Source organism: Eschscholzia californica, unplaced genomic scaffold (genome assembly GCF_041429995.1).
Source record: "Eschscholzia californica isolate CP2 unplaced genomic scaffold, dmEscCali1.0.p SCAF_1, whole genome shotgun sequence".
NCBI lineage: Eukaryota > Viridiplantae > Streptophyta > Magnoliopsida > Ranunculales > Papaveraceae > Eschscholzia > Eschscholzia californica.
The window spans coordinates 76778485-76794350 of NW_028238198.1; the positions used below are offsets into that span (position 1 = coordinate 76778485).

The 15866-nt window shown below is 36.5% G+C and overlaps 1 protein-coding gene, 1 long non-coding RNA gene and 2 pseudogenes across 4 annotated transcripts; all 4 read left to right on the forward strand.

Moving 5' to 3' along the window:
- Nucleotides 1–12: 12 nt before the first annotated feature.
- On the forward strand, nucleotides 13–5032 carry LOC147569323 (uncharacterized; annotated as a pseudogene). Its single transcript, XR_015231240.1, has 5 exons — nucleotides 13–346; nucleotides 3608–3905; nucleotides 4040–4206; nucleotides 4319–4571; nucleotides 4811–5032. The product of XR_015231240.1 is annotated as an uncharacterized LOC147569323 (transcript).
- Nucleotides 5033–5289: 257 nt separating this feature from the next.
- LOC147569324 (AAA-ATPase At2g46620 pseudogene) lies at nucleotides 5290–7587 on the forward strand (annotated as a pseudogene). The gene has a single exon (XR_015231239.1). The product of XR_015231239.1 is annotated as an AAA-ATPase At2g46620 pseudogene (transcript).
- A 105-nt stretch (nucleotides 7588–7692) lies between these two features.
- LOC147569325 (uncharacterized) lies at nucleotides 7693–7871 on the forward strand. Its single transcript, XR_015231241.1, has 2 exons — nucleotides 7693–7766; nucleotides 7797–7871. It is a non-coding gene; the product is annotated as an uncharacterized LOC147569325 (long non-coding RNA).
- A 1293-nt stretch (nucleotides 7872–9164) lies between these two features.
- Nucleotides 9165–12785, forward strand: LOC147569326 (uncharacterized). Its single transcript, XM_086655817.1, has 8 exons — nucleotides 9165–9531; nucleotides 10107–10251; nucleotides 10345–10513; nucleotides 10664–10934; nucleotides 11224–11489; nucleotides 11580–11795; nucleotides 12012–12120; nucleotides 12248–12785. The coding sequence occupies exons 1-8, from the start codon at nucleotides 9381–9383 to the stop codon at nucleotides 12307–12309; spliced, it is 1389 nt and encodes a 462-aa protein (XP_086511943.1). The 5' UTR covers nucleotides 9165–9380; the 3' UTR covers nucleotides 12310–12785.
- The last annotated feature ends 3081 nt before the right edge of the window (nucleotides 12786–15866 follow it).

Below are 15866 nucleotides of genomic sequence, written 5' to 3' on the forward strand. Positions count from 1 at the left end.
TTTTCGGGTGCTTTTAGCCGCCATTACCTTCAACGTTTAGATTTTCTTTGCGGGAAAGAGGGAAAAACGAAACTCGTTTCCCTCTCTAAAACTTTTTCTGCAAACCCCAAGACAACACAGAGATAATTAACGCTCTGATAGTCGATATCAATGGCTGGAACGGAGACAAAACTAGTTCAAGAACTCATATTATACGCCGCAAGCGCTGCACTGAGTTGTTTAGTCCTGTTCGCTGGGTTACCTCAATTGGACCCAAATCCATCTGCTACTGAGAAAGAATTGGAATAGAAGAAGGAAAATAGTTAAACGATTAGTACGTCCTCTCATTAATACCAATCCTTACGAGGTATTTCTCTATCTTTGGAAGTTGAAATTGGTTACATCAATGGAGAAAGTTGATCTTTTTATTTCTCTTTACTCGAATTTGACCCCTTTCCCAATATGGGTTGTTAGTAATTTCTCCAAATTTTGTGAAAATGAGGAATATTGTATTGTCTTTAAAGAAATTAGGGTTTCTATTGACTATATGATTTTTCTTTCTTTTCTTTTAACTTGTGAACTCTGGTGTTCTATTGCTTACTTGATATGAAAGTGGTAATTGATTCACTATGTTATTTCATAATTTGGGGATTTGAAGTTCGGCTGGAGTTTGATGTGTGTAATAAAGGAACTTCTATGGAAGAAGATGATTAGGGTATATTTGGCCTTTATGTCAAATTCAAGTTTGCTGCTTCTTTGGGTTTAGACAATTAGAGTTAGCATTTACATCGAAAACTGATCCATACTGTAACATCCCATGTTTTTAAGGTTAGTTGAGGGACTATTTGACAATTGGGTCAAGTCAAAAGAAGGGCTAAATTTGCAACTTGTTCTGATTTCAGGGCTCATTTTGCAATCTGGCCAAATCGAGGGGCTTGTTTAGGAGGTGTATGTAAATGAAGCACTCAAAAATGAACCCAGCCCACTTGTTCCTTGCACCGTGCATGCATGTGAGACGTGTTACATAGGGGATATGGTTTATGTATTTTAATATTTAAATGTGGACCCCATCTTCTCAACCCACTTAAAAAGCTTTTCTTTTAATCCATTTCAAAGCCACCAAACCAGAGAAGGTTTAATCTAATTTGGTCGTGAGTTGCTTAGGAAATTTAGTGGTTCGACTTCGTCGGTTGATTTCTTCTTATTCGGTTGTCAGAATTCAGTGAAACTTTTTCCAGGTAAACCTATTCGACTTGTTCTACATAGCGGTTTGAAATTTTCAATTTCGTCCGAATTTGGTGGTTTTGTGATAGCTATTTCGTATACTGTATAGTTGTACTAATTTCATTTGGGATCGAACTATGGAGCTATTTAGATGATTATTATTCGATTTCTTCGAATGGTTTGTGTTCAGAAACATGTTTAGGAGATTGTAGACTATTTCGGGGTGTCCAAATATAGACGGGGTGCTGCCGAATTATTTTACGGCTCGAATTTCATATTTGGAATAGTTTGGAAATGAATTGGAATAGAGATTGTTACCCAAATTTTGTCATATTTCATATAAATGGACAATTTCGGTTATAGATTTATATTATAAAGTTCATTATATGAATTGTCAGCTTACGAAGACTCTAAAATGAAAAATAGAGTTTTGGGGAAATTGGTTAGTTGGTTGCTATGCATTTCAAGTATTCAATGGACTTGGTTATGAAAGTTAGAGATCGATTCGACAGATACTTGAAGTCTTCTGAATTTAGCGAATTTACTTTTAAGTTTTCATGGTTTTGTTTTAATGATTCTTTTTATTTACGAAGGTTCTTAGTATAAGAACTTAATGTTTCTATTCGATTTTGGTTATTCTTCCTTATTCGAGAGTATGCGAATGAGGAGGAATAAGGTCGTCTGGTAGGCGGGAGTCTTTGGTGATGCAAGGACTGAGGTAGGGGTTCTGAATCCTTTATCCAGCATGGTTTTATAGATAATGAATATGCTAGATTATACAGTTATATATGCGCCATTATAACTAGAATTTAGGTAGCATGGAACTCGATTTATGTGATGAACTGAAATATGCTTGAAATGTTTTGATGCGATATGAGAAATGTTTTCGAACTGATTTTACGATGATTGTGAACTACTGGGGATTTTCTTGTATGTACCCGACTGCGGATTATGTCAACCTACGGGCACGTAGCCATTGAGGGTAGGATGACATGTGGACACGGTTGTGATCCGTGTGAGACCGGTGAGGTGGGCGACACTAGTCATGAGACCTGTGGGAGTAGAGTGCTTCACTTGCTGGCCATTGGTGCTCGTGCCTCCAGCTCGAGGCTCAGGGCCGTACACCCTGACCGCTCGCCTGGGAGGTGACATTGATTGGGAATCCCTCTGCTTTGTGGCGATATGACTCTTGGTTGTTCCACTTCCGTGTTTGATAAGATAATGAATCGAATATGAATATTGGTTTTGATAAATGAATGAAACTGATTTTAAAAGATCGCATTAGATGCATGACAGGGTACCGAAGAGAATGAGGTTCAGGTCCTTCCATGGGTATTGGGGGACGGCTCTCTTATTCGAACTCGGTGATCAAAAACTTATTTAGATACTTAAGGTATATATGTATCATGAGGTAAACTCTTCAATGATTGCGGAGTCCCTTAGTGGGAGAGGGACTTACCGGCTAGGGGTAAGTCTCTTTCTCGAGGAGACGTAGTGCATTAGCTAATGCCATAAATGGGCTGGTACTATCTAACGCACTCTAGGTTCTCCTGAGGTACTCTCCTCTTATTGGGAGGGCAGCTAATCACTGCTATTGCTTGCTAGATTAAGGAAAATGGTTTTGTATATAGTATATACAGTAACTGGTTTGATAACTCGTTTTGTCATGATGTTTACAACTTGTTAAATGAACCTTTGAAAACGTGATGGGTTTTGGATTGGTCTTCTACCAGAATAACTCGTGTCGGTGAGTATTCTGACCCCCTACCAGTTGTTAGTGTGCAGGTGCTTTGTGTAGCCTCGAGGCGGAGTGTGTATTCCGGCCAGTGATCTTGTCTGACGAGGCTAGTGGCGTTGCGTCGTTTTCTTCGGTTGTCGTTTATTCGCTTTCCATTATTTTAAAGTTATCTATTTATTGCAGAAACCAAACTCTAATATGTATATATATAACACTTGGAGTTGTTTATAGATTGTATCGGTGTTTTATGAGGCGTTTGTATGTTTGTGGTTCGGGTTTCGACCCGAAACTGAGTTGAATTTGTTTAGCTTCCGCTCTATAGTTTATTCTTGTATATGCAAATGTATGGTTTGCATAACAGGTTTTGCAGGTGCGACCGGTTCGATTTACAGAGGAGACTCTGCCGAATTTTCTGTCTCGTCTGTGAGTTGCCGGGGCGTGGTCGTGTCTATTTTGGGACACGGGGCGTCACACATACATGGAAAAATTGAGGCTGTATAAATGTCATTTTATCGCTTTCTCCAGGACTCGATTCGGTATTCTCAATGTTGAGAGTGTTCTCAGCTTGAGATATCATGTTAAAAGACATCAAGATTCTTAAATGGCACAGGAACAATGCTCTATTGTTAGGTTAATAGTGTCTTTGACTCCTTTTTCACCCTACAGGATGTAATGGCGTGTGATGTTATAAACCCGGACCATATTGATGTCGAGTTTGAATCAATTTGCGGTTTAGAGAATGTAAAACAAACACTATATGAACTGGTTATTCTTCCACTTCGAAGGCTTGAGTTATTTGGTGGAAAGCTTCTCAGTCCACAGAAAGGAGTTTTGTTGTACGGGCCACCAGGAACTGGAATGACAATGCTTGCGAAAGCCATATCAAAAGAGTCCGGGGCTGTTTTTGTTAACGTTAAAGTCTCTAATTTGATGAGCAAATGGTTTGGTGATGCACAAAAACTTGGTAAGTACTGATAACCATTGAGTAACTTTTTATTAGCTTTTATTCGTTATTATAAACTTTCTGATCAACTGATGACGGCAATGAGTTTTAATTCTATATCGTTTTTATATAAGGGACTTACTAAAATTTTGCAGTTGCTGCTGTATTCAGCTTGGCTTATAAGCTCCAGCCAGCTATTATATTCATCGATGAGGTTGACAGTTTCCTGGGCCAACGCCGTAGTACTGAGTTACTGACCATGAAGCAATGGCTAAAACGAAAACTGAGATCATGGCTCTGCGGGATGGTTTTACTACAGATCGTAACTCGTAAGTAAACTTACGAGGATCTATTTCTTGTTACCTATTTATATTTTCCCAGTTTGTAATTAAGCTAAAGTTGATGTAGATTTTGTGCTGTTTTTGTTAATATAGAGAATGATCGAGTAATGGTTCTTACTGCAACAAACCGACCTTCAAAACTTGACGAAGCAATATTTCGGCGTCTTCCCCAGGCCTTTGAGATTGGCATACCTGACCGAAACAAGAGAGTCAAGATATTGAAGGTTATTTTGAAAGGTGAAAAGGTGGAAGAAGATATTAACTATGACTATATATTAAACTTGTGTGAAGGATACACTGGTTCAGAGACCTTCTAAATGATGAGAAGAATGGAAAGCATTCAAATGTCAGTATTATTGATGTCTCCTTCCATCTTTATCGTGATCTTGTTTATTTCTTTCTATGCATGTGATTTCCATATCCACTATATGGGATCTCCATTCAATTCATGCCCATTCAATTTCGTAAATTTTATTGATCGAATACTTCCAGAGTAGTTATCTATTCCCTTGAGCTTACATTTCGACCATCTATTATTGATCATAATCTTTTTTTTTTCCCTTTTGCTCTTGTTGCTTGCAACAGACACCAAGGCCATTGGCTCAATCGGATCTGGAGAGAGTTCTTGCAACGTCAAGGAAGACGAGAGTCGTGGCAGGTGAATACAATAGAACATGGTCAAGAAATGGAGCGGATGAAGCTTATCAGGTCCAAGACGCAATATCGGGACTCTCTAAGCTTGTCTTGTCTCAAGTTTTGAACCTTCGCCCAGAAGCCCAAGATCCGTAGGAAAAGCTGTTGTCATTTTATACCAAAGGTTAGTGCATTTTATACCTTTCAAAGAGTTTAACTGGATAATTTACACCACGAACTATTGGCCATCATTGTCTTATATATACATGACTTAGTCGATAAAGCATATTCTGTATGAGTTCCTTCTTGATTAATTGTTTTTGACATACCATTTTCTACATATACGAGTTATCTACTTATCTGTATTAGAAAGTCAAGAATAGTGAGCAAAATCTACCAATTATGAATTATGTCATTGTCTTTTTGGACATTTGGGGTTGTTATGAATCTTTATTTGGCTATATACTTGTTTAAAACAATATTGAAGAAGTCCATATTTTGGATTTTTAAAGTCAAAAGTTACGCCTATTTGGATATATATGTATATTCTTTATGTGTGTTCGGATATTTTTCCAAGCAGGAATTAAATTCTCTTTCTTTATTTTATGTTAAATGATGTTATGACTAAGCTGAAGAGACAATTAGAATAACCTAACCTAGTTGTTGACTTGTGGTATCTTCATATAATTGATAGCTCATTTTGATTTGGGTTTGACTCTTTCACCTTAAATATCCTTAATTAAAAAAATTAGTAGATATTTTTCTTGTTCTTTTTACTAATTACTAGTACTTAAGGTCGAATAAATTGTTAATATCTCTCTCTCTCTATCTCTCTAGTTTCTCTCTCTAACTTTCGTGTGTACCTCGTGTTTTGACTGGTTGAATTAGCCCGCGTTGGCCATCCTTGAACATTAAAAGCTCTTACAACTAATCCACCACTCCTCTATAATTCCTCTCTTCCTCTCTCTACCTGAAACCTCATTCATTCAATTTCAATTCCAACACTGATCGCTCTGATCAATCGGCGAAGTACTTCAATTCGAAAATCGAGAACTTCTCAGTTCTAAGAATCATGATTTCGATCAGTTCTTTTATTTTACTTTTCGTGATTATTCTTGTGGCTATAATCATTAGAAACTTGATTTCAGGTACATCTGTGTTAATTCTGTTGAAAAAATTGTGGAGATCAATTGATGAACGATTTCATATTTATCAATTCTATAGAGTTCCAGAATACAGTTCTAATTTTGAAGAGAATGAATTATACAAGAAAGTTTCAAAATATGTAAGTTCATTATCTTCAATTGAAGATTCAGATTTCGCTAACTTGATTTCAAGTACCACAAAATCAAGTGAAATTACTGTTCAACTTGATTCAAATCAATTCGTTTATGATACATTTCTCAGTACAAGAATTTCATGGATAAATGAAGAGAAAATCGAAGGAGGAATTAGTTTAAGAACTTTTGTTTTGAAGATCAAGAAGAGAGATAAACGAAGAATTCTCCGACCTTATCTTCAACACATTCATACAGTTTCAGATGAGATTGAATCGAGGAAGAAGGAGATAAAGCTTTACATAAACACAGAATCCGATCATCATGATCGTAAACTTGGACGGTGGAGATCTATTCCGTTTACTCATCCGACGACTCTAGATACAATTGTCATGGATTCTGATCTAAAAAACAAGGTAAAATCTGACCTAGAATCTTTTATCAATTCAAAACAATATTATCAACGAATCGGTAGAGTTTGGAAACGGAATTATCTTTTACATGGTCCTTCCGGTACCGGAAAATCATCATTCGTAGCTGCAATTTCTAAGTTTCTCAATTACGATATCTATTCTATTGATCTCTCAAATGTTTCAGATGATTCTGACCTAAAAACGATTTTACTTCAAACAACTAATCGGTCAGTGATTGTTATTGAAGATTTAGATCGATATTTGAATGAAAAATCAAAATGTTTGAGTTTATCAGGGATTTTAAACTTCATGGACGGGATTTTCTCTTGTTGTAGTGAAGAAAGAATCATGGTGATTACTATGAACAATAAAGAACGGATTGATTCTGCAATTTTAAGATCAGGAAGAATTGATGTTCAAATTTATTTCCCTCTTTGTGATTTCAATTCATTCAAAACTTTGGCGAATAATTATTTAGGTTTAAAAGATCATAAAGTATTTCCTCAAGTTGAAGAGATTTTTCAAACAGGAGTGAAACTAAGTCCAGCTGAAATCGGTGAGATTATGATTGTGAATCGGAGTTCAGCTAGTCGAGCTTTAAAATCGGTAATTACTGCTTTACAAGATGTTAAGTCATTATCAGCTAGACGGAGACTGAGTGAAAGTGTTTCGAGTAGAGAACAGTTATTCGAAGACGAGTCAACCAGTTCGCCTAAAGAAGTTATTTGCAGAGAAAGTGTTCATACTGTGAGGGAATTTAGAAAATTATATGGCCTTCTTAGGTTCAGAAGTAGTGGGAGGAAAACTGGTCCTATGGATCTGAGTTCATCCGAGAAGGAAAATTGAATTTCCCCGTGTGAACAGGATTTCAACACGTAAAATCAAAGCCGACGAAAGTTTAAAACTATTTCTATCTTTTATTGATTTGTACATGTACACACGACTATCACAAATATTGTAGTGAATTCTTTTACTAAGGATTTTCATAAGGTGTAGAATGAAAGTAGATAAAATTTTGACATAGAATTGGGTTTTGGTTAGGATTTGATTTTTTTTTCTAACAATTTAAATTGAAACTTTATGATTGGAAATGTTATAAATAGTGAAACAAACTCATAGATTGAAAGTAGATGTAGTTATTTGGATTTTGTGTATTATATTTGGAAAGGTTAGGGGAAGATGAAGATTTGTATTGGTAGAATTTATTAGTATTAGTTGGTATAGTTGAGTTTTTTTTTTTTTAAAGAGATATAGTTGAGTTGAGAACATGAGATATTTGATGTTTGGCAAATGCCTTTAATATATTGTTGGATTATTTGGATATGTACCCAATGTTCCATTTTAGAAGCCTTTCACTCTCAACTGAAGAGTGAGCCAATTTCAAGATATTTCAGTTAAAGAAAACATAAACATATGCGGTAAAAAAGTGTTACATGTGTAGCTAATGACCAAGTCGTGTACATTGAGTAAAATTGGAATTACAGAGTTCTGTAGGTTCGGTAGAGTTCGTGCAGTTTAGAACGGACTTCCATGTACCTATTTATGCATGGTTTGAGGTTTAGTTCTACGACAGGACGCCGTCTTGTTGTTGTTGGGTAAATTTGATGAGTAAGACCGACCGATGCCAATAACACTGACAGTCTTTTGGATGGATTTGTTGAGTTTTAGACACGAACAAAAGATTTAATCTATTAGGATTCAGTATCTGTGATTTAAGAGGAGAAAGAGCAAAAACATATAGTTGGGGGAGATTTTGAGCATTCAACTTCTTAGATTGTGACCTACACTCTTAGATAATGAAGTGCAACTTGATTCGTCTCTGATGATACCCTAAATAAACACTTTGCCTCCCAGTAACTATTAATTCGTCTCAAATCCGTTATATACAAAAAAAAATTCGATGAAATCCGTTATATACAATTTAGTTGTGCAAATAAACTTTCTCCCTACCACGTTACACAGTCGTTCTTCGTAAGTATTCCCTTCCCCCAATCTCTTCATTGTGTGCAAGAACGATTTTAAGGACGATCTCCGGAAAGTCATATGAGGACATCAGTAAATTATAGCCCTCAATAATCGAACATAATCTCTTGGTTGTTGTAAAAGGTGTCCATCTAAGCTTTTTTTTTTTGTTGAAATAAGGTGTCCATCTAGGCTGTTAGTAGATGTTCTCCCTCCCTCTCTTATATTATTGAAAATTGTGTAGATGTTGGGGAAATAAATTCCCACATGAGCAGAAGTGGGATTGTAGTGCTCGTCTTAAGAAGTTAACTACCTTTTCATAAGGAATGATTTAAAGGCGCTTTTGAAAGTGTTAAAGGTGCTTCTCTTAGTCTTGAAGGGCAATTTGTGAAGGAGTGAGGTGGCTTTAACATTTCCAGATGACGCCTTTGAAACTCCCCAATCCTAGTGAGGCCTTTTAGATTCGTGTAGCGCACAAATACTAAAGACGACAACATCACTAGCAACTCAGGAGATGTGCATCATCTTATAATGGTAGGTCAATAGTTAGATCATATGGCTCCTTCAGATCTTGGACCCCACAAATTGATGAAATCAGACGGTCAAGATTGAAAGAATGTCGGCTACAATAATAGTAGTCTAAAAATATCTGGTACAGGAGATCTATTTACAACGACAAAAGTCTAACTAGATAATCAACCAAGATCTTGACACGTGGACGTCGTTAACCATCGAAATACAAAAACTATAAACGATTTTCTCTCTCTTCTCTTGATTTTCTCTTTCACTCGCATAAAGAGGAGAGAAGTGACGAAGAAATCCATTTCTTTTCCTCTCTCTCTATCTTCTCTCTCAGATCGATCTGCAGAGATGGAGATGTTTTACTATCTTGTGTTTGGGGGTCTATCAATGGTGGTTGCTGTATTGGAGCTCAGCAAAAACAACAAAGATCGGATTAATACTTCTTCTGCTTTCAATTCCTTCAAGAACAATTACCTTGTTGTTTACTCTCTCATGATGGGTAATGCTCAGATCTGATCTTTTTTAACTGAAAAAGTTTTCTTCGCTTTCTTAATTATACGTTTCTACATTGTGGGTTTTCTCCGTATTTGCATTTTGATGTATATATAAGATTGTGTGATGTTAGGGTCAGTTGCTCATCCGATCTAGGGTTAAAAGTACTTTGTTTGGAGAAATTATGTGTTTAATTTTAATGGGTTGCTGTGATTTGGGTTTGGTTTTGAGTTTTGGGCTATTTTTTTTGAGGATTTAATGTGAGATCTGGTTAGGGATTTATTTCCTCTAATGGTTATGAAATTCTGAAGTTTATGTGGTTGTTGATCTGATGATTATGTTACTAGTCACAATGTAAGCTTGATCAAGCTGGTTTCAGATTTTATCCTATTTTGATATTGTACTTAGCTGCAAATATGGCCTTTAGATAAGTTCCCTAGATCCTCTATACTGTGAAATTTTATCAAATTAGAGCTCAAACCTTTTGAGAACCAGCTCATTATGGTAAAATGAACTAGAGTTGTTGGGTCGGTTTCATTTTGTTTCTAAATAGGTATTGACTTCTTTTTTTTCTTCGGGTAGCCGGAGATTGGATGCAGGGTCCTTATGTCTACTTCCTATACAGCCAGTATGGGTTTTCAAAGGGAGATATCGGACGGCTCTTTATTGCTGGTTTTGGATCTTCCATGTTATTTGGGACCATTGTTGGTTCTTTGGCCGATAAACAGTGAGTTTTGTCATATAATTTGAGTTTGTTCGAGAAAATGAGATAAAATAATTCATCTTTTTTGTCGCTCATTATTTTCTGTGCCGAATTCAGGGGAAGGAAGAGGGCATGTGTCACGTATTGCATAACATACATATTGAGTTGCATTACTAAGCATTCACCTCAATACAAAGTACTAATGTTGGGGCGTATATTGGGAGGAATTGCTACTTCTCTCCTGTTTTCAGCATTTGAGTCATGGCTAGTTGCAGAACACAACAAGGTAAGATCTTCGATCCCTGCCTTTGAATTTCTATAAGGGATGGTTAGAGTTGTACTCTCTTAAATGATCACCAAAAATAAAAATAGCAAAGGTTAGAAATTTCCATAAGAGTTTGGCAACTTACATTGTCTTCTTGTTTCACATGTCCAGAGGGGTTTCGAGCAACAGTGGCTTTCCCTTACATTCTCCAAGGCAATATTTCTTGGAAATGGTCTTGTCGCGATTCTTTCTGGGTTGTTAGGGAACTTGTTGGCTGATAATTTGGGATTTGGTCCTGTTGCTCCCTTTGATGCTGCTGCTTGCTTGCTTGCGGTTGGTATGGCCATTATCCTCTCTTCCTGGAGCGAAAACTATGGAGACCCTTCCGAGAACAAGGACTTGCTTACCCAGTTCAAGGGTGCAGCAATTGCCATTGCGTCTGGTGATTCATTCTTAAACTTCTTATTCTCTCTTCCTTTATCTTTATATTTGAAGCAGCCTTACTTGAGTATTTTATTGTAAAACCAACTACCAAAGAACTGCTCACTAATTGAGGTTCGGATATGTCCTACATGGACAATTTACTAGCATAATTATATCCAATAATTACGAACTTAAGCTTTATTTTTGGGCAATCAGAAAACTGTCAATGGGTCGACCACCCATCTTTACAATTTGTACTCTATTCCTTGTTTTCTATTCGTCTTACAATATATTTTTTTGTGGTCCAGACGAGAAGATTGCATTGCTGGGTGCAATTCAATCTTTATTTGAAGGTTCAATGTACACCTTTGTGTTCCTATGGACTCCTGCTTTGAGCCCTAACGATGAGGACATCCCGCACGGTTTCATTTTCGCAACATTTATGTTAGCCTCTATGTTGGGGAGTTCAATAGCATCACGACTGATGGGACGGTCATCTCTGAAGGTTGAAAGCTACATGCAAATCGTGTTTGCCATTTCTGCGGTTACTTTCCTGCTTCCCATTGTCACCAGTGTAATATACAAGTCCAATGAGCCTCATCTTTCAATAAAACCCTAATCTAGATGGTGATTGAATCTAAATTTAACTTCTTATGTGAAACAGTTTTTGATACCAGCCTCAAATGTGAAGGGTGGGAGCATCTCATTTGCAGGAAGCATCCAACTCTTTGGGTTCTGCACATTTGAGGCTTGTGTTGGTATTTTCTGGCCTTCAATTATGAAAATGAGATCCCAGTACATCCCGGAGGAGGCCAGAAGTACCATCATGAATTTCTTCCGTGTTCCTCTCAACATCTTCGTGTGTATTGTTCTATACAACGTAAGTAGTCTATTGGCTTCTGCCCAAACTCTTTACCTTTAAGCAGTTAAACAGTTTCACTAATATGATAACTGAGTTGCCAAAACTAGGCTACTACCATCCACAAATTTGGATTGCAATTTAATAATTTCAAGTATGGAAAATCAGAACCATATGTTTTATTAAATCTGTAGAGCTGATTTTAAATCTAAAAAGTTCGATCTTGTTATTTTGAAGGTAAATGCATTCCCGATCTCCGTCATGTTTGGGATGTGCTCGATTTTCCTCTTTATGGCATCGATCTTGCAGAGGCGTCTCATGGTGGTGGCAGAGAGCCACAGAGCTAGTAAGTCCACTAGTCGTTTCTATCCTTATGATTGTAGAATGCGTGAATTTAATGCATCAAACTCAATATGATTAATCAAACGAAACTATTATAATTGCGTAATGACCGATGTTTTGTTGTCAAACAGAGTCTGAGGATTGGACATCCATGAAAGAGAGAGACTCAGAGGTGGAACCATTGAACATCTAATCTGTTTGAACTCCAGATAGGTTAGACAACAAGGAAAAGAAGATTATAATTTCTTTTTCTATCTTTTACCATTAAAATGTTTAGTTGCTGTTTGGGTAGTAAGGACAAATCCTATATATAACAGAAAAGATTATATATAGGATTGTCATCGATTCGTTGATTAGGAAACAGGTTTTGAACGGTAAATTGGCTGGCTGAAGGTTTTGATGAAATGGGGGGAGAGCGATGCACAGAAATAAATGCATATTCTTGCAGTTTATTAAAATGGGCATCAAGGTACAGGCTGTGTTTTCTGAGCTGTATTTAATGTTCTCTGCTGTAATTTTTGTGGGGATTCTTTTGGTTAATAAGGCTTTAGGGTTTCCTTTTCTTTCTTTTTTGACATGACATGTTTTAAGGGAGTTATATGAATGATCTTGAAAAGTAATCTGTAATGAGTTTTTAAATCATGAATCAGTGACCCAAGTTGATATTTAGTTAATGTTTCGGATCTTAAAAGTTTGGGGCGACTATGATCATTTCATCACACAAAAGTTCCACAATGAGCCCAAGTCCAAATGAAAGAAACCCAAAACAAACATGAGTCAACCATTGTAGAGATTTAGCCAGTCATGACAAAGTTTCTGAAGTTTGATGCAAATCCCACTTGAGATAGGAGCTACAGACAGAGTAAAACTACATAAAGCTCTACTTTAACTTTATTTGAGAAAAGAGACTCTCAATTGTTGCATGCTTGCATATCCCGTTATAAATCGGGAAATTTGGCCAAAACTCCCTAAAAAAGTTGAGTTTTAATTAAAAATGATTTATCAACTTTTTATAGGCTTCAGCTCCCTATGACATTTTTATAAATTATCTAATATAAGGAAAAGACGAAACTGACCTTATCGCAAACCAGATTGCAAAGCTTTGCAAGACAAACCAAATTGCAAAGTAGTGCAAACCAATTTGCAAAGCTCTGCAAACCAATTTGCAAAGCTCTGCAAACCAGATTGCAAAGCTCTGGAAAGTGTGTGCAAAGTCATTGCAAAGCAAACCAGATTGCAAACCAATGCGAATGGGAATGCAAAGCTCTGCAAACCAGGTTTGAAACCAGTGCAAACCAGTTTGCAAAGCTTTCTAAATACGATTGCAAAGCAGTGCAAACCAGTTTGCAAAGCTTCGCAAGCTAAGATTCTAAAGGTAATTTCGGCATTAGAAATAGGAGTGCTTTTAGAATTGTCCTTCAAGACTATTTTCAAACGATATATGGGGCCTAAAATGACAAAAAGATAATTTGTCTTTTTTGACAAAAAAAAACATGAAATCGGGCCTCCAACCCAATTTCCTGTTCTAAATTTTATGCTTCAAAATTAAATAGTAGATATTTGGAAAAATCGAAAGAGAAGTTGCAAAATCTAAACAAAATATAAATGTAGAACTCTTTTCCACTAATAAAACTCTACGGTTTCGTTTAGGTCCAAACTTCGAAGTCAAACTAAAGTTGACCACATATATTTTAGATTCAAAGAAACTTTACGGTTTCTGGGGAATATATTTTTTTAGAGAATCCATGTCTCTTTTCTTTATATATTTTCGGGGGCAATATTTTTTCAGTCCAAAAATTAATTTGATTAAACATTGCCCTTAATCTTCATTTTCTCTATTACCTTCACGGCTTCACCACCATAACTTTCCACCACCACCATTCCGACCACTATTGCCACATTTTCTCCTCTCTCTCACTTACTGTTGTTGTCTCTCTCGGTTTGTGCCTCTCTCTCTCACTACTTCTCTCTCCTTCTCCATCTTTCTCTCTACCTCTCGCTTTCCTGCTCCATCTCCTTCTATCACTCATTATTTCTCTGTGCTCTCACACACTCTCTCTCTCTCACTCGACATCTCCCTCTCTCACACAGCTTCGACGAAGGGACCTCGAAAAAGGTTGCACCAGAAACCTTCCTCGAAGTCTGATTTTAGCAAAGGCAATACTTTTCTTCGCCGAAACTGTGTCTATGTGAGAGAGGGGGAGAGATAGAGACTGAGGAAGTAAATTGAGAAATAGAAAGAGGAAAACAACTAACGAGAGAATGACAGAAAAATTGCGAGAGTGATAGAGAAAGAGAGAAACCACGAATGAGAGAATAAGAGAACGACAAAGAGAAATTGTGAGAGTGAGATATAGAGAGAGTACGAGAAAGAGAGAGAGAAAACAGAAGAGAGAAAGCAACATGAGAGAGAGGAGGGAGAAGATGAAGAATAGAAACAATGATAAGTCAACTTTTAGGTTAAAAAGAAAATATGTCCCTAAGTCAATGATTGTTGACTAAGTAACATTGACTAAGTATTTATGCCAGAGATTTCTTTTCTCGTTTTTTTTTTTTTTTTGTTGAGGGGAGATTTCTTTTCTCGTGGCCTTCTGCAAATCCACCTTTTGGCCACAAGGAAATGTCAAAAACATGCATGTTACCACCCCTTGGAGTTTTAACTCAAGATCTCAGTCAATAAATTGATAACACTCTATTCTCAACAAAAAAAAAAAAAATTGATAACACTCTATACATTTGTTTTAAATACTATTTAAAACCTTCAAAAATGAAATCCACGGGAGTATGAGACTATGAGGTGAGCTTGTGAGCCAAACTAGAAAAAGAAGAAAGAAAGAGGAATTGGTCTAGTAAGTTTGACCTATTGGGTAGTTCCTTAAACCCAATCTGCAAATACACAAACTTTTTTTTTTCCTCATACTTCATATGCAGATCTCAGCAACTTATAAAAAGACTAGGTAATTGGTCAACTAAGTTCCCAACATATGCCAGCAACCCTTGGTTGGAGTGGTAAGAGGTATAGTCTTCCACCTTAGAGGTCAAGGGTTCGAGGCACGCTGAACAATTCAAAAAAAAATAAGTTCCCAACATATAGAAACAGTTTTAACTGAAAGAGTACACCCACCCATGGAGAGCACGGCATAAGAGGAATAATTGTTCGCCCATATCAATACAATCACTAAATCAATATGAACCAAGAGGATGAAGGATAAAGTGGTACCACTATCATTTATCCAAGAGCGATTCGGTAAAAGGAAAACACGCGAATAAATCTTATGCTTTCAAGTTTTCAACATGATTTTTTATACAAGAGAATATACACCCCCAACAAGAACTCTGATTTCGATGTAATATAATTCTACTTTCAACAAAAAAAAAATACACCCCCAACCAGATCTCCTCATGGAAGCAGCCGTACCAGAAAGAAACAAACATACTATACTCAACATTCAACATATGGAGCCACTCAGAATGCAAATAATGAAATGAGAACATGAATCAAGAAAATGTAGAACTAAGTTTACCCATCTCACTAACATTGATATCAACTTCATAATTCTAATTCGAAAATCAAAATATAAACTAATGATTCAACATTCCTCCGGTAAGAAGATACAAAATGAAAGAACTATGGAGGGGTAAAATTCAATACAAACTCAAGAGATGAGCATAAAATGAAAAACACGAAACACTTCTGTATTTAAACGAACCCGTTTATCTAATCGTTGTCTGTCGGTGAGAGTTTGCATA

Excerpts from the sequence above, each read along its gene's own strand:
- LOC147569326 (XM_086655817.1), top strand. The coding sequence starts at position 9,381 with ATGGAGATGTTTTACTATCTTGTGTTTGGGGGTCTATCAATGGTGGTT. Across the intron at positions 10,252-10,344 it reads GGTTCTTTGGCCGATAAACA|GGGAAGGAAGAGGGCATGTG; the intron begins GTGAGTTTTGTC and ends TGCCGAATTCAG. Across the intron at positions 10,514-10,663 it reads TAGTTGCAGAACACAACAAG|AGGGGTTTCGAGCAACAGTG; the intron begins GTAAGATCTTCG and ends TCACATGTCCAG.